The following is a 22,148-nucleotide window of genomic DNA, read 5'->3' as shown; positions in this document are numbered from 1 at the left end:
TGACTTACTTCACTTAGTATGATCATCTCTAGGTCCATCCATGTTGCTGCAAATGCCATTATTTCACTCTTTTTTATGGCTGAGTAGTATTCCATTGTATATAAAAACATAATTATTCTTGAAGAGTTTGCCTAAAAACATTTATCCCATTGATCTCTATTTTATTACTTATGAAAATATCATCATACCAAGTTAGATTTCTTGTTGACAAATTCTGTAACTGAGATTAAAAAAAATGTGTACCATGAGCTGATTGGCTTGTAGTAAACCTGGATACAATAAAAGTATTATACTTAGTGTTGATGGCTCTAAAGACATGTCTGTGTTAATCAAACCAACGATTTAAACTTATTTTCATTCATTAAAGATTAATCCTAGATCACGATTCCTTTTTTAAAAATTAGGTTATTTTTTTGCTGTATTTAGAAATTTGTTGATTTGATTTGTAAGCACTTACATGTAAGTCAACTAAATAGAGCTCTTTTACAAATTAATTTTGATAATATTATCCACAGGTAGAGACAGATCATGTTTATAAATACACAAAGACGTACCTACATCCAGACAGACACGGACAGAGATCTCATCGTTTTCCTGCTTGAGTTTTAAAAGTTTCCCCTTTATTTTTTCAGTTTTAGTTTCTACTAACTGAGCCCAGGCTGTTGTCTCAGGCAATGTGTGTTGTGATTGCGTTTCAAGGACATGATAAGTGTCATAACATCAAGCGTTCTCCTAGGAGTACTTTTGTTCTCTCAGGGGCTGAACTTTGAAAAGATGTTTTACCAAGCTAGCTTTCTTTAACTGAATGTGCAAAAAATCAGCTTTGGAATGTCAAAAGAGTCCCGTCCTGGCCATTTTAGGGCTAGATACATACTTGCAAGTACTGGACCCATACCAGTAATAGAAGCCAGCCGGGGTTCCAGTGGGTAGCTGCCCATCTGGGAGCTGATAGGCTTTAGAAGCACAATTTCTCACTTTTTAAAATATTTATTCATAGAAGCACAATTTCTCACTTTTTAAAATATTTATTCATTTATTTCATTTATTTATTTTTGGCTGCATTGGGTCTCCATTGCTGTGTGCGGGCTTTCTCTAGTTGTGGCAAGCGGGGGCTACTCTTCCTTGCGGTGCGCGGGCTTCTCGTTGTGGTGGCTTCTCTTGTTACGGGGCACGGGCTCTAGGTGCGCAGGCTTCAGTAGTTGTAGCACGCAGGTTCAGTAGTTGTGGCACACGGGCTTAGTTGCTCCGCGGCATGTGGGATCTTCCCAGACCAGGGCTTGAACCAGTGTCCCCTGCATTGGCAGGTAGATTCTTAACCACTACGCCACCAGGGAAGTTCCTCCCATTTTTTAAAAGTTTCATTTTACTATACAGTACAAATCTTTCTAATTTTAAGCCACATTTAAAAAAATGGTCAGTCGGCCCCGTTCACTCCAAAGTCCCTCCTAGGCCTTTCCTGCCTAGAAATTCCCCCCTAGGTCCCTTTGACCTAGGAAATGTACTGGTACCCCCTTAAGACTCCACATCTTAAGATAACAGCTAAAATAAAAGTCGTGGACAATCACCTAGTACAAGGAGATCCGGATGTGAGGAAGAGCTCACCAGAGCATCTAGGGGGTGTTGGGAAGTGGGGAGGGGGCTGAGGGGTGGCGTTCAAGGGGCCTGTGCTTGGTCCCGAGCACTGGTCCAAAGTAGATTCCAGGTGACCTCAGGTGGGTTTTTCTAATATCCTGCCAACTACATCAAGCAATGAGAACAGAAATAATCAGTAAACAATCTATAATAGGGATAGAGAAGCGTTTTACTTGAGCCAAACTGAGGACTATAGCCCGGAAGCCCGTTTCCCAGATGTCTCTGAGAAGCTGCTCCAGAGAAGCAGGGTTTTCAGCACAGGTTTATATCTTGTCAGAACAAAGACCTTCAAGCAAGTCAGGGAGACATTCCTTCAAGGTTTCAGGAAAAAAAAAAAACAACAAAAAAAAAACCAGATCGGCACATACATAGCGAGTCAGTACAGCCTTGGCCCCTGGGAAGGGAGTCTTATCAAAGGAGCACCAGCACTGACCTCCCAGGAAGGGAGGCATTTCATCTTTTATTTTAACATGGACATTCTTGACTTCTGGTCAGTGCACCCTTTTCTTTAATGATTAAAACAGATGTACAATGTATGTCTGATAGGTCACCAACAGTCTGTTTTACTTAGCATAAAATTCAAGTTAAATCAGAGTTCCCCACATTTCTTTCATTATTTCCCAAGTTAAAAGGGTACCATGAAAACAGAGAAAACTGGTGGGTCCCACCTTAACCTGGTGATCAATCTTAGTGTCGCCAACAGAGAGACAAACAGGCACTAGGCACCTGGCAGTGAGTAGCACTGAGGACTCAGCACCACTGAAGCCATATTCTGGCCCAAAAGTTCAACCTGGGTCTAATCATCAAGAAACTGTCCAACAAATCTGATTGTGGGAACTTCTTCCAGACAACTGGCCTAGAATCCTTTTTTTTATTTTTATTTAAGCCTTTATTGAATTTGCTACAATATTGCTTCTGTTGTATGTTTTGGTTTTTTGGCCACAAGGCATGTGAGATCCTAGCTCCTTGACCAGGGATTGAACCCATACCCCCTGCAATGGAAGGTGAAGCCTTAACCACTGGACTGCCAGGGAAGTCCCTAGCCTAGACTCTTCAAAGCTGTTGCTGACCCTAAAAGCCAAAAAAAAAAAGAAAAAAAGTGGTGGCCTGTTCCAGATGAAGAGAGATAAAGGGGCAGGACAACTAAGTAGGATGTATTGCCTGGATTGTGTACCGGACACTCAGAGGCCCTGTATCCATGGTGTGATCCTGGGGCGTGGTCCAGGAGGGACACTTGTTCTCAGAGGACTCCTGTGTGCATCTTCTTTGCAAAGCTCTGAGAGGGGGGAATCTGTCTGCAAGGGTGGCTCTGAAGCGTGCTCATTTTCTCAGGAGAAGGCACATGGGGTTGGGGCTGGGAGAGCAATTGGGCCACATCTGGGCAGCTTGGAGAGGCCCATCAGTTTCTGCTGAGTGCAGATCCCTGTCGGTAATTACTGAAAATTAGAGCAGCTCCGAACCTCCACCGAGAAGAGGCACATTGAGGTATATTTGCGTGGGGAATCGACACGGTTAAAACAATGACCTACAGCTACATGCATCCCTTGGCAAAGTTTCCCAGACACAGTGCTGGGAGTGGTGAGAAAGTCGCGAAAGGAAAAGCACAGGTTGATGTGACTTCCATAGCACGGTTCAGTATATGGAAATAAGTTACGTACGCCTAGATGTGAGGAGCACACGTCTCAGATGGGTGGTCCCCTCCAGTGGGGGAGGGGTTCTATTGTGAGGGGTCCCCCAGAGCCCTGGGACCTGTCCTCATGTCGTGTTTCTCAAGCCAAGTGGTGCGTGGGTAGATGCAGGTTCTTCCTATTTTTATTTATGTTTCTGGTGTGTCTTAAATAGTTCATGATTGTTAAACATTGGGGGAAGGACCTTTGCTGAAAGTCAACCCTTATTTCTGAGAACAAAACAAAAGCTCAATAAACTATAGAAAATTATAAATAAGCACTTCCTTTATCTAGCCTGGATGGTGGAACACAGAGGCGTTTGCAGCCCAAGACAGGAACCAAAGAAGGATGCCTGCTTTTACCATTACTGTTCAGCCCTGGTCTATAAACTGAAGACAATGCAAAAGATGTTAAACGGAAATAAGATGTACAACTTCTGGAAAGGAGGAGACCAAAATACCACATTCCTAGGAGCCCCAAGAGAGTCAGCGGAAGAGCTTTCAGAATGAATGAGAGAATTCAGGAAAGTAGCCAGATGCAAAATACATATTTTAAATCAATATTTTTATTATTTTCTAGCAACCACCAGTTAGAAAATAAAGTAGAATTTTTAAAGATTTCATTCTCAAACAAAAGGGAAAAAAAAAAAAAAAGGACATAAAAATACTTAGCAAAAACCCTCTTCAGAAATGTTCAGGGTCTGTAGGAAGAAAATGACAAACTTTAATGAAAAATATAAACATGAAATTTGAAAAAGAAAGAAAGAAAAAACACATCATGTTCTTGGGTAGGAAGTTTACAAACATCAGATCTTCCCAAATTCACGTACGGGTTCACCAGATTTTCAACCAAAATTCTGATAGGATTTATTTGGGGGTGAGGGGTGAGTCAGGGGTGGGGAGATAGTTGGCAAGATGAATCTAAAATTCATATACAAGAAAAAATAGGCAGGAATAGCCAAGAAAATTTTGAAAATTAAGAGCAGATTTCAAAAGTGAAGGCAACATATCTGACGCATGTGGAGAGCTCCCTGCAGACTAGCAGTCAGGCAAAGCTGCTTTGCCTTTGTCTCCTGAAATCTTCACAGTGGCCCCAGGAGGTAAATGCTCTCATCCCTTGCATTTTCCAGAGAGAAAATTGAAGTTCAGAGTGGGTTAAGCAGAGTCCCAAGGTCACACAGCTACTAAGAAGTGGACGCAAATATAGACAATAAATCATAGCCCCACATCGTCCACTTTTATAGGTTGTACAAGTTATTTCAATTCTACAATGTTTATCATCTTGATACCATGAAAATGCAAGAATCTGGGATTAACTCCGTCAAAGGTGGCAGGATATTTAATCAGGAGGTTGAGAAAATCAGAAATGTATAGGGGAGGAGAAAAAGGCAATGAGATTTTCACTCAAAGCAAATACCAAAATACATGCCAGGAGAGTTAGAGAGGTCAGTATGTAAAAAAAAAAAAAAAAAAAAAAAATTGTTTACAATAAAACTAGAGAGAAATGTACGTGCGCATTTATCTGCTTTCATGCTAGGGAACAGTTTTCTAAGCTTACAAACAATTAAAGTATCATGGAAGAAAAGGAAAGGCTCAGTAAACTTCATTACTTAAAATGTTTAAGTTTCTGTGTATCAAAAAATGTTCATCAAAATTAAAAGGCAGACATTTGCTCTGGCCAAGATGCAGAAACAGGGACCAGATTTATCCTCCTGCCTTAAACAACCCCCAAAACAAAACAACAACAACAACCATAAAAGTACATGAAACAATGTATTTTTCAAGACAGTAGACATCAGGCAGTGAACAGCAGCGGTCCCTAGGAGACGAGAAACAATCAGCTTGAGGCTTACAATTGCTCAGCTTGCTTCCTCGAGAGAGGAAGGAGGAATTGAGGGGGAGCCAAACAGAATCCCTGAGCTGATGAGAAAGAGCTGAGGGTCTAGGGAGACCAAAGCAACAAAAGTTCATAGGACAGATTATCAGAAAGCAGAGCATGCACAGGGAGAGAGCCCTGGAGACCTGCAGAGGGGACCACTCACGTATTCAGTCAAGTAAAGATCAGCACATGCCTGGGAGGAAATTATTCAAGGCTCAGAAGAGAAGCACTGGGAAGATTGGAGGGACCAATGCCCACTGCTCATGCAGGGCTAGGAATAGGGTCTGTTCCCACCAACCAGACTAGGAAAATGGACACTTCACGGGGTCTTGGGTACTCAGAAAGGTCCTGCCTCAGTACTGGGAACAGTTCACCCTGAATGGGGTACAGTGCCAGACGCCCTGTTACAAATCAGAAAAAGAAGACCAGAAAGGATCAAACCATGACCAGGTAACTTAACTGCACCCCAGAACAAAGCTCCAGAATATTTGTAGAAATACAAAAATAGCCTGCACCAACGAAGGGAAAAACTCACAATGTCTGGCATCTGATCAAAAATTATCAAACAGGCAAAGAAGCAGGAAAAAGTGAGCCCTAAGGAGGAGAAAAATCAATCAATCAAAACCAACCATGAAAAGTTAACACTGTAAACTAAAACCCCTAAAGAACACACCAAAATAACAGCACAGAGTTATAGCTAAAGAGCCACAAAGAAGATAAAATGGAATACAGAAAACTCTTGATTAATGCAGAAGAAGAGGAAAAATGGAGGAAAAAAAAGACGGGACAAATAGAATGTGCGTGAGAGATAATGCGCTCACACCTATGGGTGAGCACATTAAGTGTAAATGGTCTAAACACCCCAATAAGAGGCAGCTATGGTCAGACTGGGTTAAAAAGGCAGAGCCCCCCTAGGTACTGCCTACAAGAAACACGTTTTAAGTATAAAGACACACACAGGTTAAAAGGAATTACAGACCTTTGAAATATACATAAAGCCAAACATGATATAACTGAAAGGAGAAATAGACAAATCCACAATTACAGTCAGAGATTTCAGTATCCCTCTCTCAATAATTAGACAAGTAGGCAGAAAATCAGCAAGAAGGTAGGCAACTTGGGCACTACTGCCAACCAACCTGACTGACATTTACAGAACAAGCCGCTCAAATACACATTCTTTCCAAGTGCACATGGAACATTTACCAATATAGACCATGTTCTGGGCCATAAAACAAGACTTAATAAGTTGAGAAGGATTCAAGTTACATAAATTATATTCTTTGACCATAATGGAATTAAATTTTAAATCAATAACACAAAAATCCTTGGGAAATTCTCAAATATTTGGAATTTAAATAACACACTTCCAAATAACCCTTGAGTCAAGGAAAAATCAAAAAGGAAATTAGGAAGCATTCTCAACAGAATGAAAATAAAAACACAACACATGGGAACTTATGCAAAACTGCTACAGCAGGACTCAGGGTGAAATTTCTACCATGAAATGCCTATATTGGACAACAAGAAAGCTCTCAAATCATTGACCTCAGCTCCCATCCTAAGAAAAACAGAAAAAGAAATGCAAATTAAACCTGAAGTAAGCATAAGAGAGGAAACAATAAAGATCAAGTAGAAGTTGATGAAATAATAGAAAACAGAAGAACAATAGAAAACACAGGAAAATCAAACCAAAACTTTGTTCTTTGAGAATATCAATAAAAATTGATAACCCATGAACCAATCTGACCAGGAAAGGAGAGAGATAAAGAGATAGAACTGAAATTACCAATGTCAGGAATGAGGGAGGTGACATCACTACAGATTGTACAGCGATTAAAAGAATAATAAAGGAATATTATGAACAACTTTATGACAATAAATTTGACAGGTTAGATGAAGGTGTCTTTAAAAACGCAAAATACCAAAGCCCATATCAAAGAAAAATAGATAACCTGAATAACCCTATATCTATTAAAGAACTGAAAGTGTAGTTTAAAACCTTCCCACAAAGAAAACTCCAGGCCCAGACGGTTTCACTGGTGGATTTTACCAAACAGTTAAAGAAAAAATAATAGCGATTATATACAAATTCTATTTAAAAATTGACTCGTTCTATGAGGCCAGCATTACCTTGATACCCAAACCAAAGATAATATAAGAAAAGAAAACCACAGACCACTATTCCTCATAAACATAGACACAAAAATCCTATACAAAATTTTGCAGATAGAACTCAACAATGTATAATATTGATAATACATCACGACCAAGTGTGTTTTATCCTGGGAATGTAGGGTTGGTACCACATTTAAAAATCAATCAGAGTAATTCACCATATTAACAAACTAAAAAAGAAGAGCCATATGATCATCTCCATAGGTGCAGAAAAAGCATTTGACAAAATTCAACACTCATTCCTGATTAAAAAAAAAAATACAAAACTCTCAGCAAACTTAGGAGTAGAGGGAAACTTCGTCAGCCAACAAGGGGCATCTAAGACTGAATGTTTTCTCACTTAAATCAGGAACAAGACAAGAATGTCTGCTCTGACCACTTCCATCCAACATTGTACTGGAGGTTCTTGCAATTTGCCAGGAAAATGTCATACAGATTGAAGAGAAGGAAGGAAAACTCCTTTATTCATAGACAACCTGGTCATCCAGAGGTGCAGGGGCAATTCAGTGCATAAGTGATAGCATTTCCAATAAATCATGCTGGAACAAATCGGATATCCACAAGCAAAAAAAAAAAAGAGAGAGAGAAGGAGAGGAGGAACTTGGATTTATATCTCATACTACATCCAAAAATTAACTCCAAGTGGATCATAGATCTAAATGTAAAACTAGAACTATTAAAAACATAAGGGAAAATCTCTGTGAATTCGGACAAGGCAAAGATTTCCTACATTCAATATGGAAAGCATGGTCCTTAAAAAAACAAACTGGTGAGTTGAAATTCATCAAAACATTTAAAAAATTGCTTTCCAAAGACACTGTAAAGAGAATGAAAAGATAAGCCACTGAGAGGGAGAAAACTTTTGCAAAGCATATATTTCATAAAGGGCTGATCCAGAATATATAAAGAACTCTAAAACTCAATAATAAACCCAATTTTTGAAAATGGGTAAAGGATTCTTCATTTCACTAAACAGACACTTCACTAAACAAGATAAATGGATGGCAAATCAGCACGTGAAAAGATGCACGACACCATTAGCTACTGGGGAAATGCAAAATAAAATTGCAGGATAGCACTCTATAAGAATAGCTAAAATTAAAAAGACTAACCATCCCAAATGGCCATAATGTGGAGAAGCCCCACATCTCTGTTGGAAATGTAAACTGATACAGTTTGGCAGTATCTTTTTTCTTTAAAATTTAAGCATAGATGTGACCTCAGAATCCTACTTCTAGGCATTTCCCCACGAGAAAAGGAAATGTTTGTCCTTACAAAGACTTTCACATGAATGTAAATAGCAGCTTTATTTTTAATTGACAAAAACTGGAAACAACCCAAATGTCCATCAACAGATGAATGGATAAACAAATTTTTGTGTATCCATACTACGGCAATCAGAAGGAATGTTCCACTGATGCACAAAAAGGCATGGATGAATCTCAAAATAGTTATGTTGAGAGAAAGAGGTCAGACAGAAAAGAGTACATACTATATGATTCCATTCATAGAAAACTCTAGAAAATGCAAACTAACCAATTCATTGGTTGCTTGAGAATTGCGGGGGGGATGTATGGCATGAAGGGATGGGAGGAGGGATCGCAGGGGTCAGAGGACACTTTTAGGGGTGATGGATGTGCTTACCATCTTGATGGTGGTGATAGTTTCATGGGAGTCTACACAGGTCAGAACTTGTCATACTGTGTGCTTAGTGTATTGTGTGTCAAGAATACATCAATAGAGCTGTTTTTAAAAAACTAAAAGGCAAATGACAAAAGTGGGAAAATATTTTGAGTCATATATGACAGACAAGGGGGTAACATAATTAATACATTAAATGCACTTGGAAATCCATAAGGAAAACACTAACACCCTAATTAGTTTGCTAGGTGACCATAACAAAGGCCCACAGCCGGGGCAGCTCAAACAGCAGACATTCACTGTCTCCTGTCCTGGAGGCTGGAATCCCAGATCCAGGTGTGGGCAGGGCTGGTCCTCCTGAGGCCTCTCTCCTCAGCGTGTAGACGGTCATCTTCTCCCTGTGTCCTCACAGGGTCGTCCCTCCATGTGTGTCTGTGTCCTGATCTCCTCTTCTCATAAGGACACCAGTCCTATGGGCTTAGGGCCCACCCTAGTGATTTCATTTTACCTTAATCACCTCTTTAAAGGCTCAGCTCCAAACACAGCCACATTCTGAGGTGTTGGGGGTTAAGACTTCCACATATGAACGTTTGGAGGGACACAAGTCAGCCCATAACACAGCCTTATAGAAATAAATGAGCAAAAGGCATAGAAAAGTTACAGAATCAGAAATGCAAATGACCAATAAATACATCAAAAAGGTGTGAAACTAAAGTATCAATGAAAACAAATGAGACGCCGTCTCCCCCCCCCGCCCCGACTTCTCCCTGCTCCAGTTTGCAAAGGTCTCCCCCAGTGCTGAGGACCCTTGGTTATTGTGTGCCAGACCCCAGCTAGAGGTGGGTCTCATGAAGATGCCAAGAACCCCTGGGGAAAGACCTGCAGGGCTCAGGGGACGTCCTCCAGACAGGCCACGGGGGGTGGGGGGGCATCCCACAGGGCTAGTTCTGAACGTGGATGGCAAACACCTGATGAAAAGAAATTCAAATTCTAAGGCAGGACAAGAAAAATTTCAACATGAAATTTTTTCTCTGCCCTTTGGCCTCTCCCCTCCCCTCTGGTGGGCATTATGCATCTGCATTATGCATTAACCAGACCTCCCCAAGGAAAGAAATACCTGCTCAACCATAAAAATCTATTTTTCTTCTTTTGACGTCAGCCATGTAACTCTTTAGAAGATAACATTCCTTTCTCAGTCCTGTAAGAGGTCACGATGACCCACCACTGGCCTTGTACGTGCAGACATCTTTGGTGGACTTTATGAGAAACAGCAATATATCATTTCCCTTAAAGATAGCAACTGGTACAGAACAGACCGGCCAGATGACCGGGGGAGATACTGGGCCACACCTAATAGAAGTTCTTAGCTTAAATACTTGCTCGTGACCTTATTAATGTCCTTAGCTATATGACGTGTATTCCGCCTATTTTACAAGATGATTGTTTCTTGCATTACCAAATGTGTGATTGAGCCTCAGATAACATTAACGATGATTAGGAGACTTGAAATGATTGATCAAATATACAGTTCTATAAGATCAATGATTGTAATAGTGTAACTCTAGATGTAGGAAGAAGTACAGAAAGAGGGACCCGTTTCCTGGACCATAACAGACTAGTAGGACAGGGGGTCCAGAGGCTTTGGGTGACTGTTAATAGGGCCTGGTCCAGCAACAGCACCTTGGGTGACCCGTCACGGAAATCCTCGTCTGACTCGGGAATGAGCATTCCTAGCGCCGTGGAACAAACTGGTCACGAAATGCCTCCCGAACCTTGGTTGAAATTAAGACGGAAAGGGAGGGATTGTAAAATAAAGAATGTTGCCCACCATCCAGTTCTACAAGAATGAAGTCATCAGCCACCACAGTCGCTGACCTACAACACACCCTGAAAGAGGTTCAGGACAAAGGAGCAGGATGGGGCACTCTGGGAAAACTGGCAGAACTTGCCCTCAGATAGTGTTTCAGGAGAAAATGTTATGAACCCAGTTTCCTGCATCTTCCCATTCTTAGAAAAGCACTAAAACCATTAAAAACATCTTCTACAAGATGTGTGCTTGATTGCACGTACCCCTTTATCAGAATCACGTATTTACTGGCCTCCCCCCTTCCCTCTTTGGAATTGTCCTCAGAGCTTTCTGAAACATTTGGAGTCTCCCAAGTTACAAAAACAGGCTGTGATACAGAGATTTATAAGAAATATAGGTCTGGTCTTTGTCCCCACTCCCTGGCTGCCAGCTTCCTCCCAAGACCCTTGGAATTTCCTGATCAGTAAGACCAATGGGAGCATCATTTATTATAATATTTGGAGTTTTGTCCTCAGTTCCTTAAACCGCTGAGAGCCATGAAGGTGAAATGGGTGTCTTGTTATTCATATTCATAGCAAGTCCCTTTGCAGCGTTACTGGGTTTCTGTTCATCAGGAGGCTTTGGGAAAAGACCTAAGGGAGGGGGCTGAGGTCAGGAGAGCCAACCCTGAGCAGAGGACTAGAGACGGGCTGGAGGTTGAATCCATGATCAGCGGCCAATGATTTAATCAATTGTATTCTATAATGAAGCCTCCCCAAACCCAGAAAGATGGGGTTTGGACCGCTCCTGGGTCTGTGAACCCTGGGAGATCTCAGGGCCTGGTGCTTAGAGAGCGTGGATGCTCCCAGCCCCCTCCCCACACCTCACCCTCCCCATCCCTCCCATCTGGCTGGGGGCCTTTGCACATGCCATCTGCGTGCCCTGGAAATGCTGTCTCCTCTGTGGGGCCTCACTGACAGCCTCATTAAAGCCCCCTCCAACCTCTGTTACCCTTCCCCCCTCACATTTCCAAGGGAGCCCAGTGTATCTCACTCTTTTATTTTATTCAGGTGCCCCCATCCTCAGCTGCAGCCCCGAGGTGCTTCCAAGCTCATCTCGTCCCTCCCTTGGAGCACTACAGCGATGCCCACTGCTCTCTGAAGGAAGCCCCAGCTCCCCAGTCTGACTTGCAAAGCGCAGCAGGGAAGCTGCCCTCCCAGGAAGGCTCCTGCTGACCAACCCCCCACCCCGCCTCACCTGCTCATGGGGGGTCCTCCTCCCCTGGGCCACTTCTGGGCCTCCCCAGCACCAAGGCGTGGTGGGGCCCCAGGTGGGGATGTCAGATCTAGCAAATGAAAATGTATGTTAAAAAATAAAAGAATTATATCCCTACATGCCTGTTAGGCCCACATCCAAAACACTGACACCAACAAATGCTGGTGAGAATGTGGAACAACAGAATCTGCATTGTTGCTGGTGGGGATGCAAAATGGCTCAGCCACTTTGGAAGACAAGCTTGGTGGTTTCTTACAAAACTACACACACTCTCACCATAAGATCCGGGCATCATGCTCCTTGGTACTTACCCAAAGGAGTTGAAAACTTACGTCCATGCAGAAACCTGCACCTGGAGGTTTACAGCAGCTGATTCATAATTGCCAAAATGTGGAAGCAACCAAGATGCCCTTCAGTGGTTGAGTGGATCCATTTCTGTGGTACCTCAGACAATGGAATATTATTCAGTGCTAAAGAGAAAGGAGCTATCAAGCCATGAAAAGACACAGAGGAAACATAAATGCATATGACCAAGAGAAAGAAGCCAATCTGAAAAGGCTACATACTGTATGATCCTAACCACAGGACATTCTGGAAAAGGCAAAACCATGGAGACAGTAAAATGACCTATGGTTGCCAGGGGTTAGGAGGAGGGATGAAAAGAAGGAGCACAGATGGTTTTTCAGGCAGTGAAACTACTCTGTAGGATACTGTAACGGTGGACACAGGTCATTATACATCTGTCAAAACCTGTAGAATGCACACCAAGAGTGAACCTTAATGTGAACTAAGGACTTCAGCTAATGTTAACGTATCGGCATTGGTCCATCAATTGTAACAACTGTATCACATCAGTGCAAGTGTAAATAATTCGTGAGAATGGGGGGCAGGAGAGACAGAGTATAGGGAATTCTTTGTACTTTCTGAGCAATTTTTCTGTACACCTAAAATCATTCTTAAAAGAGTCTATTAAAAAACAAATAACAAAAAATGTTGTTTATCTGAGCTTCAGATTTAACTGGGCCCCCTCTCCTTTACTTGGCAAACTTAGCCGCGTGAAGCCATGAAAAGCAGTGAGGGGATAGATGTGATGACACAGGGGAAGGAGGAGGAGAGGAGGGCCACACGTGGGCTCCCCAGGCTGCGGGGGTCGAGACCCACCTTACACTCACAGGTCCCAGGCCTTGAGGGGAGGAATCCAGTTGGCAGATAATCAGAGAAGCAGGGTCTGAGTGTTGGGGGTCTGCACCGTTGAGACCCCATCCCTGCCCCACCCTCCTCGAGGACCTCAGCTCCCTCAGCCCCACTGATCAGCGCAACGCCCACTGGAATCCAGCACGGTGCCTAACTACGGCCCCTCCCATCGGGCACGCACGGCTCTGAGCTCCAGTTCCGGCCACATCTCTGAGCACCATCAGGACCTTTGGGTTGGAATATGGCTGCTGAGTTAAAGCTTTACAGAAAGAAGAAGAAAGCCTCCTGGCCTCCAAGTCCGGGGACCCCCATTTTCCAGCTCCAGCCATCTCCCCACCTCCTTGGGCCCTGCCAAGGTCACCTGTCAGCCTCACGGGGCCCTGGCACAGCAGCCCCTGCAGCTCAGGCTCCCTCCAGCATGGCGTGTCCCCCTGCAAACGAGCCTGGACCCCCTCCATCCCACAAGGGCCAGACATTTCTCTGCCCTCCCCTGGTCCTCCCCAGCAGGCCCTTGTCCCTCCCCTCCCCCAGTCACAACTGACCCCTCCCCAGCACCCGCTCCCCAATGTCAGTTTCTTCATCCTAGACGAATCCACGTGAGGTCTCCACCACCAAACACTCCAGTAAGCAGGGCACTCCAGCCCCCTCCCCAGCACCCAGCCCCTCCCAGGAGCATCGCGATGCCTGCCCCTCCTCAGGCTCCTCCTGTTCTTGCCTCCTTGCCGTTCCATCCCCACCCTGGAGGCTTGCTTCCAGCCTCCCGGCAGGGACCTTCCCCTGCTTCCTGGGGTCCCTTCTCTCCCTGCAGACTGTGGAATGCCCTCCCTGCCCTGAAGAGCACTTAGGGTGGGGTGCTGTGGGATGCACAGGGGAACCAGACAGTCTGGTTGGGGGAGGCTGGAAGCAGGGAGCAGAGGGGACCAGGGCAAGAGCAGGGCCTGGGGACCGGGACCGGGAGGGGGGAGGCTGCGGCCCTCTCCTCCCCACAGGTCTGCCTGCTGTGTGTGTCTGCGGGGGGGGGGGGGGGCGGGGGCAGTGGGCCCGGGGTTTGGCCCTATGGAGGGGGTCCCCCGTGAGGGCTGTGCTGTGCAGAGGCTGGAAGTGGGGTGCCCAGCAGAGGCCTGGAGAAGCCAGCAGCCTCACAGGTGGGGCACCTGGTTGGGGGGGCTCTCAGGGGATGGGGAGAGTGGCCCAGGGCAGGGGCCCCAGCTGGGCCGGCCAGAAGGACTGGGGTGGGGGCCAGGGAGGGAGGGAGGAAACCACCTCCGCCAGGTGGAGAGAGGGGCCTCCGACACACCCTCCCCTCCCCAACTCCCCCAGCCTCCCACCTTGGCCAGCAGCTGGAAGGGTGGCAGGCTCTGGGCGGGATGACCTGCAGTTATCCTGGGCACGGGCGGGTGTGTGGGGGGCATGCGTGGTGGTCCACTGGTGTGCTGGGCCCAGGGTGGAGGGGGGGACATGTGGGACTGGGGTGTGCTGCCGGGCATGAGCGGGGCGTGAGGGGTGAGGAGTGGGTACTGGGTGTGCGGAGCTTCGGGAGTCAGGTGGGGCTCAGGTGCGCAGGGCGATGGCGGTCAGGTGGGGTCAGGCGGGGCTCAGGTGCGCAGGGCGGTGGGGCTGGGGCGGGGGCGGGCCGCCAGGTGCGGCCCAGGTGCGCGGGCTGCGCGCGTCCTCCCGGGCGCCAGGGGGCGCTGCGGCGGGGGCGGAGCGGGGGCCGGGCGTGCCCCTCCTTCCGCCCGCGGCCCCGGAAGCCGGCGATGGCGCGGAATGTGCTGTGAGTGGGGGTCCCGGGGCGCGGGGTCGGGGGCGTGGCCGCGCCCGGGCCTTTGCTGCGGGGGCCGTGCCGGGCCGCGGGGACGCGACTCAGAGCCCCGCGCGGAACGTGCGGCGTCGAGGCGCCCGTGGGGGCGGGGCGGGGCGGGGCGGGCTTGGGGCGGGGCTGGTCGTTCCGGAGCCGGAGGGGCCCGGGCCGCCCCTTGGGGGTCGGGCCTGACGCTTGGCGAGGGCGGGTGGGACAGAAGGTTGGCGGGTCTGGGCCCCGCCGACCTCGGGCTTCGGTCTCCTCCGGCCGACCGCGCCCCCCACCCCGCAGCTCCCCAGGGGCCCCAGACTGCGCCCCTTGCAGTGCTCGCCGCTGCTCACCAGGGGGAAGGTGTGAGCCTGGGTGGCCGCCCGCCGGCCTGGACCCGCACGAGGGCAGAGCGAGGCTCGGTCCTGGGCGAGCAGCCCTGCGCTTCCAGAACCTGCCCCTCCCGCCTCTCCGGCACAGCGGAGAAGGCTGTGCCACCAGCTTCTAATGGGGCAGCTGCCACGTGGGACTGGGTCGCCAGGAGACCCCGGGAGACGTTACCTAGCACTGAGCTCAGCACTCGTTCTTCTGCGGGTGCCCCGGCCTGTGCCAGGGTGCCTGAGCCCTGCCCCCTCAGGATGCCACACCCTGGACCTCGGCTCCTGACCCCCTCACGCTCCCCAGACTTGTGAGGCCCAGAGGCAGCGTGAGATTTGGCTTCACTGAGTCCCCTTCCCTGGTGCTGGGTGCTCCCCAAGATCAGGGGCCACGTGCTGTGCTGCAGATTGGTCACCAGGGACCCTAGATGGCATCCTCAGCCCCTGCGCCCACCCTCCACCAAGACCCGTCCCCCGGGCTCCCAGTAGACCCCTGGCCCCCTTGCAGCCCCTGTGGACCTTGGGCCCCCTCCTCACCCCAGCCCCGAGGCCCAGTTGGCAGTGTGGCCCTCCTGGCCCACCAAACCCCAACGGGGGCATGGGTCCAGCTGGCAGGGGCAGTTGGGTGGGAGCCGCAGGTGGTGGCCGCCTGCACCTTCTAGATGCCTCTGCTCACTTTGGGGGTTTTGGGGGGTGGGGCAGGCGGGCGGTCAGCGTGTAGCTGGTGATCTGCACACACCATCTCTCCCGAGCCTCTTATCTGTTGATCTTCACGCTTGTCAAGGATGAACTGGCGTTCCCAGCACAGGGGGTGTGGAGGTGGCCCCATCCCTTCCCCCACCGCGGGGGTGGGCCAGTGCAGAATAGGCTGGTTCTGACCGATCCCACCTCACCTGAGCTGAAGGGAGCTAGAGGGCGTGCCCTGTGTGGGGCCCATTCCTGGAGGGTGACAGCCATGCGGGGGCCGCGTGCCTTTGGGACCGGCACTTTGAACAAACACATGACTCTGAGCCTGTTTACGGGGTGGGGTGGGCATGTCCTCTGGCCTCTGTTCATGAATCATTCACCGGTCCTTTCCAAAGGCTGACCTTGGGGGTCAACAGGCCACACTGCCCCGGGGACTGGGGACTGGCCGCCCACGCCGGGTGAGCAAAGGGGGTGGCCTGTGGGTGACTGCCCCCTTGGCTCCCCGGCCCCATGGGCGTGATGACCTGTGGACCCTGCTGGGGTGTCCTGGGAGCCTCGTGTTCTGAACGTTTGACACGACCCCTCTCCCCCTTGCAGGTACCCTCTGTACCAGCTGGGCAACCCCCAGCTCCGGGTCTTCCGCACCAACTTCTTCATCCAGCTGGTGCGGCCCGGCATGGCCCAGCCCGAGGACACTGTGCAGTTCCGGATCCCCATGGAGTAAGCCCCCCCTCCCCGCCCCCAGAGGAATTCAGGCTGGGGAGTGCCCTGAGGGGCCCACAGCCCCAGAGGTGCCGCCGAACCCCACTCACAAGCAAGGTTCTTCCTGCCGTGAAAATTACGCAGGCAGCTCCGCACTGTCCGAGGTCTGGTGTGTGCAGGGCCTTGGGGTGTTCTCCCCGCCACCCCCGGGAAGCCTGGCCTGAGACCTGACTTCTTTTCTTGCCTCGGTCCTGGCTGCTCTTTCCAGGAGGCTGGGCTGTGACTCCTGCACCCGCTCACCATGGCTTCCAAAGCCTTCGTCCTCAAGTGGGGCCTTCACGGAGGCCCCAGTTACCGAAGGGACACAGCCTCCCTGTGTCCCATGCTGAAGTCTTAGGGGTTCCGGGGTTGGCTTGAGCTTCCGTGTGAGGCCCATGTAGGGTGAAGAGGGCATGGGACCTAGCCCACCATCCCCTTGACCGTCATTTCTGGGACGCGCCTGCTGGGAGGGTGCTGCGGGCAGGGCAGCAGCTGCAGAGCGGGCGGCCGGGCGCTGCGGGCAGCTCCTGGCAGCCAGGGGGCACTCGCAGACCGTCCCGTCCCTCCCCTTGAAAGCTTGGCCCCCAGGGAGTGTGACCAGTGGAAGGGAGAACAGAGCTGAGTCCTGGGGGCTGGTCCCCTGTCACCCTCTCACTGCTGCGTCCGGATGCAAGTGTGCTGGGTGAGGACCAGGGGCTGCATCTCCGGAGTCAGCGGGGCCCGGCCTCAGCCCTGGCCTCCCCCGAGTCCGCTCCCACCTGGGGCCTGCGGTCGGCAGCTCACCCCGTCGGGCGGGCCGCCTTGTACCCCGGCCCTGTTCAGACTTCCTTTCTTTCTCCTTTGCCCCAGGATGACCAGAGTGGACCTCAGGAGTTATCTCGAGCGCATTTACAATGTGCCCGTGGCTGCCGTGCGGACGAGGGTGCAGCACGGTGGGTGCCCAGGGCGGGGGCTGCCCTCTCTGGTGTGGGCTCCTCTGCGGAGCTCCCGTGGGCCAGGCTGCCCGCGTCGCTGGTGTGGTCCCCCTCGCAGCCACTCTGGCACGTGGTCCTTTGCACATGAGGAAACTGAGGCACGCACAGGGTGGAGGTGGCCTCCCAGGGCTGGAACTTGGGTGGCCTGGCCCTGCCGGCTGCTCAGAGCAGGGCCCCACGCTCAACCCACCCACCCGCTCCCCCGCCTGCTCCCGGGTCGGTCAGCAAAGCGCTTTTTTTATTCCCCTGGGCCTTTCTCGTTCCTTCCTGTTGACCCCTGCCCCCCAACCCCCGGTTGCCCAGTTGTAAATATGACGACCCTCCGTCGAGGGGAGGTCAGACAACAAGAGCCTCTGTGCTGACAGGGCAGAAAGCCGTCTCTTGAGTTATTTTAGACACGTTTGGGTTTTCACCGAGCGGAGGTTGGCGGTGGTGGCGCCTGCCCGCGCGAGCCTGGCCTAGTGGCCCAGGGCGTGCCGCCTGCAGTCTGTAGCCCGAAGGTGCCTGCGTGTTTGCCTGTTTCTAGAAAGTGGGTTCCTGGATCAGTGGGGCTGGAAACTTCATGCTGGGAGTGAAGGTTTTTGTCTCCCCCCCTTCCAACAGGTTCCAGCAGGAGGAGGGATTACAGGAACGTCAGGATAAAGAAACCAGACTCCAAGGTGGCCTACGTGCAGCTGGTGAGTGCTCACCCCGGCCGTGACCTGGGGCGGGGGGTGGGCAGGATCCTGGGGCGCCAGGCTGGCACTTAGTTCTCAGCCACGTGGAGCCCCGTGGGGGAGCTGGGGTTCAAAGCACAGCTCAGAGGTGGGACGGGACGGGTGCTGGGGGACTTCTCGGGGGCCAGCCCTGGACTGCAGTGGGCGGATGTGGGCCCGCTGGGCTTGGGGTGGGTTCAGGCAGAAACCAGGGCTGGCGAGCGTCAAAGCAAGGAAGCAGTTAATGCCATGCGGGTGGAGGTTCCTGCTGGGGCCTCGGTGTCAAGCCAGACCACTTGGGGTGTGCTGGGGTCCTGGCTGACCCCCTCTCCTCTGGGCTGGACTTCGGAGTGCGGCACACTCCCCCAGGTTCTCTTCACTGTGTCCCCTGCCTAGCGAGGGGCTCCGGAAAGAGCGTCCAGCACCCCATCTGGGCCTTTGCTGACCGAAACCCAGACCTGGCTAGAGGAAGGCACGTGTTTTCCAAGCCCCTTTCCGGGCTCTTCCTTTCCAGCCTGAGCTGCCCCCAGACGTGCTTTCCCACATATGCTCTTGACTCAGAATGGACAGCCTTGGCCCCCCCCAGCACCAAGGCCCCGTGGGCTCCGGGCAGGATTCCTCTGCCGGGGCAGGTGACCTTGGACCTGCCCACAGAGTCTGTTAGCTGCCCTGCGTTTGAAACCCTGGGCGGCGGGGGAGGGGGTGGGGGTCTTCCAGTTTCTTTACTTTCCTCGTAAACAGCCTGGGTCAGAGCAGGGAGCCCGCGGGCCCCGGGGCCGCTAGATGGCAGTAGCGCTATTATGAAAACACCCTCCGGCCCCAGGGCCTATTTTGGGCCTTAGGAGGCAGTTTGTTGAAAGACCAAGTTAGCATGGCAGCTTTTCTGAAAAACAGTCACAGTTGTTCTAAACAGGGGCCCCCGTAATTATTTGGCCTAATATTTGCTGTGCATAAAATCAGCCAGTCCAGGCAGGGAGAGTGGCCGTTGGCCTTATAAAGACGCCTGTGTCCTCTGTGTTAAATCGGGCCATCTGTCTTTGTCACGGCACGCCGGTTGACACCCCATATGTCGGCATTCGCCACGAGGCCCTTCAGCGAGAGCTATAGTTACAAGTGGCTTTTGAGTCATCCGAGCCCTTGCGTTTCCCGGGCCCCACCTTGCTCTGGAAGCTGAGCTGCGCGGCCTGGGATCTGGTATCTGCAGCTGCCACCCAGCCGCCTTTCTTCCCCTGTGAAATCAGGGCCGCACAAGTGGGGGCACAGGGCGTCCCCGCTGGGCACGCTTCCCTCCGCTGCAAAATTCAATTTGTAACGGATCCCCCCCACCTCCACCCCGCCCGACTCCGGCAGATCTCTGCCTGGAAACCGGCCGGGGGGTTGGACCCCCGCCCCCCGAAGGGGTCCCCTCTCTGTCCTCCGTCTGCGGAGACGTCCTCCCCGTGTGTCCCTTGGGGCCTCGTTTCTGGGCTTCTCATCAGCGAGCTGATCGCAGAGCACACAGAGGTCCATCAGGAAGACAAGTGAAATTCCCGGATTTGTTCGGAGTTGGCTGCTTCGGGAAAGCTGGTCCCCCGTAGTGGGGGTCCCGGGTTTCCTCCCACGAGCTGATAACCGTCTCTTTGGCCCAGAGTCGGGGAGCTAGCGAGCCTGGGTCACCCCACAGCACGGAGCCTCGGCCCCCAGGCTGAAGCTGAAGCCTGCTGGTGACAGAGAGCCTGCCCCCCCCCCCGACCCCGCCCGCCCCTCACCGTCCCGGGCCGGCGTCTTCGCTTTTCACTGTGACACTTTCTTCCCCTCCTGTTCTTTTCCGCTGGTCAGCTTTGGAAGGATGGAGGGTTTTATTTCTGAAAGTACAAGGTGAATTTCTCTAGGAAGGGAACCCCCGGGAGCCGCAGTCGGCACCCACACCGGCGCTTGTCTCGGTGAGAAACGAGGAATTTCTCCCAGCGGCGCCCTCCGTTTTTTCCCAAGCTATTGCGGATTGCCATCTTTGTATTTATATTTTAAAATGTCATTTTGGGTTTCCCCCACCTCAGAAAACTAGCAGAATCACCTCGGTATATTAAACATAAATCCCCCATTCTGGGCAATCAGCCCTGCATGTAAACTATTGCCCTTTGGTATTTTAAAGAAGAAGAAAGAAAGTTTTGAAGTGTGTAAGCGAATCCTCCTGCAGGCTGGCTACCGAGCACACGGTTGCTGCCTTTCATCACTCGGGGCCTGCACTCCGCGCCATGTGAGCGGGATTTATAAACCTCCCGTTCTCAGGGCCGAGTATGTGGGCTGTTTCAGATCACGCTTGGCCGCCTGCCCGAATCCAAATGTCTTCACAAAACAAGGGTCTCCAAGAACCAAGCGCACTTCACTGATTTTACTTATTAAAATTTTCCAGATCCGTCCTTCTCTGCCCGTCTGGAGGCGGACGGCGCAGCCCTGGGAGTGTTGGCCCGGGTCGTTCCCCCCCGCCCCCATCCTTGGAGCTGCTTTGCAACGTGTAGCACGTGGAGGTGGCCCCGCACCTCACGTTGTTGGGGGTCCCCTCCTCCCTCCGGCCCACTGACGGGCCGGGCTGGCACCCCGGCCACGTGCTGGGGGTCCGGGCTGGGACTTGGCCGGCACTCACGTGTTCTGAACTTTTAGTGGAAGACGTAAAACCAGTGAATTTGCAAAGCCGGTCTTGATTTATAGACTGCTCGCATGTACGTTTCTTTGTACGTTACATGCGTTTTACTTGCCAAGCTCTGAGCCGGGAGGAGGGTTAGTCTTTAATGTGGGTAAAGGCCCGTAGGTGTTTTGGGTGGAAGACGTTCCAGGGGGGCAGCAGACACGCTCTGTGCCTGTCTCCCCGCCCCTGCAGACACGCTCTGTGCCTGTCTCCCCGCCCCAGCAGACAAGCTCTGCCCCCAGGATGGCCGGGCGACTCCTGCCGGGAGTGGGTGCGCTGCTGGGCTCCCCGATGGGGACACACTGCCTGAAGAGCTGGCCTCGATGAGGGGCCTTGTCGCAGCAGTGGTTTCCACCGCAGAGGGCCGGGGCCCGGCCTGCGTCTGTCCTGCAGGCGATGGGCGGGCAGGTTCCATCTGGCCACGGACCTTCCCACGGGGCTCCCGGCCTGTCCCGCCCGCGCTGCAGGCTGAGCCCGTGTCTTTTCTCCCCAGGCGCACGGACAGACCTTCACGTTCCCAGATCTGTTTCCTGAGAAAAAGAGGCCTGAAGGCAGTGCTGCGGATGAGGACCTGCGGGACCAGGTCCTGGAAGACCAGCGGCGGAGGCAGAGCTGCGACCCCCGGCGCGGGGGCGTCCCCGGCTGGTTCGGCCTGTGACGGGCGGCTGACAGTTCAACTCAAATAAAAGTGCTGCTTGTGGAGACCGGCCCAGGCCCCCCACCCCATGCTCTGTGCTCTGGGCCCTGCCCCCACCCTGAGAGCAGGGGCCCGGCCGCGGGTGGCCCGCGTGTCTTGTCAGGGTCCCATGGGCCCAAGGCGAGCCAGGCAGGCCCAGAACGCTGTCCAGCTGGGGGGGACACCCACTTCCAGAGCACCCAGGAAGTCATCCTGAGCTGCTCTGTTGAAGAGCTTGCTTTGGGCGGTTTGTGGGGGAGATCAGAGTGAGTGCTGAGGGCAGGGGTCGGGGA

At 51.2% G+C, this 22,148-nt stretch overlaps 1 protein-coding gene across 1 annotated transcript; it reads left to right on the top strand.

Annotated features, from left to right (window-relative positions):
* Window positions 1-14,949: 14,949 nt before the first annotated feature.
* Window positions 14,950-21,881, top strand: MRPL23 (mitochondrial ribosomal protein L23). Its single transcript, XM_061203904.1, has 5 exons — window positions 14,950-15,025; window positions 16,702-16,824; window positions 17,695-17,777; window positions 18,423-18,496; window positions 21,673-21,881. Exons 1-5 carry the CDS (start codon window positions 15,009-15,011, stop codon window positions 21,835-21,837), a joined length of 462 nt encoding a protein of 153 aa, XP_061059887.1. The 5' UTR covers window positions 14,950-15,008; the 3' UTR covers window positions 21,838-21,881.
* Window positions 21,882-22,148: the final 267 nt, after the last annotated feature.

The sequence above is a fragment of the Eubalaena glacialis genome, chromosome 10, assembly GCF_028564815.1.
Source record: "Eubalaena glacialis isolate mEubGla1 chromosome 10, mEubGla1.1.hap2.+ XY, whole genome shotgun sequence".
Taxonomy (NCBI): domain Eukaryota; kingdom Metazoa; phylum Chordata; class Mammalia; order Artiodactyla; family Balaenidae; genus Eubalaena; species Eubalaena glacialis.
Note: the sequence above shows the minus strand (reverse complement) of the source record. Positions and strands in the feature narration are given on the sequence as shown.

What these genes read in the sequence shown, in the direction of transcription:
- MRPL23 (XM_061203904.1), top strand. An exon ending in GCGGACGAGGGTGCAGCACG is followed by an intron (nt 17,778 to 18,422) that starts GTGGGTGCCCAG and finishes CCCTTCCAACAG; the next exon opens with GTTCCAGCAGGAGGAGGGAT. An exon ending in AGGTGGCCTACGTGCAGCTG is followed by an intron (nt 18,497 to 21,672) that starts GTGAGTGCTCAC and finishes TTTTCTCCCCAG; the next exon opens with GCGCACGGACAGACCTTCAC.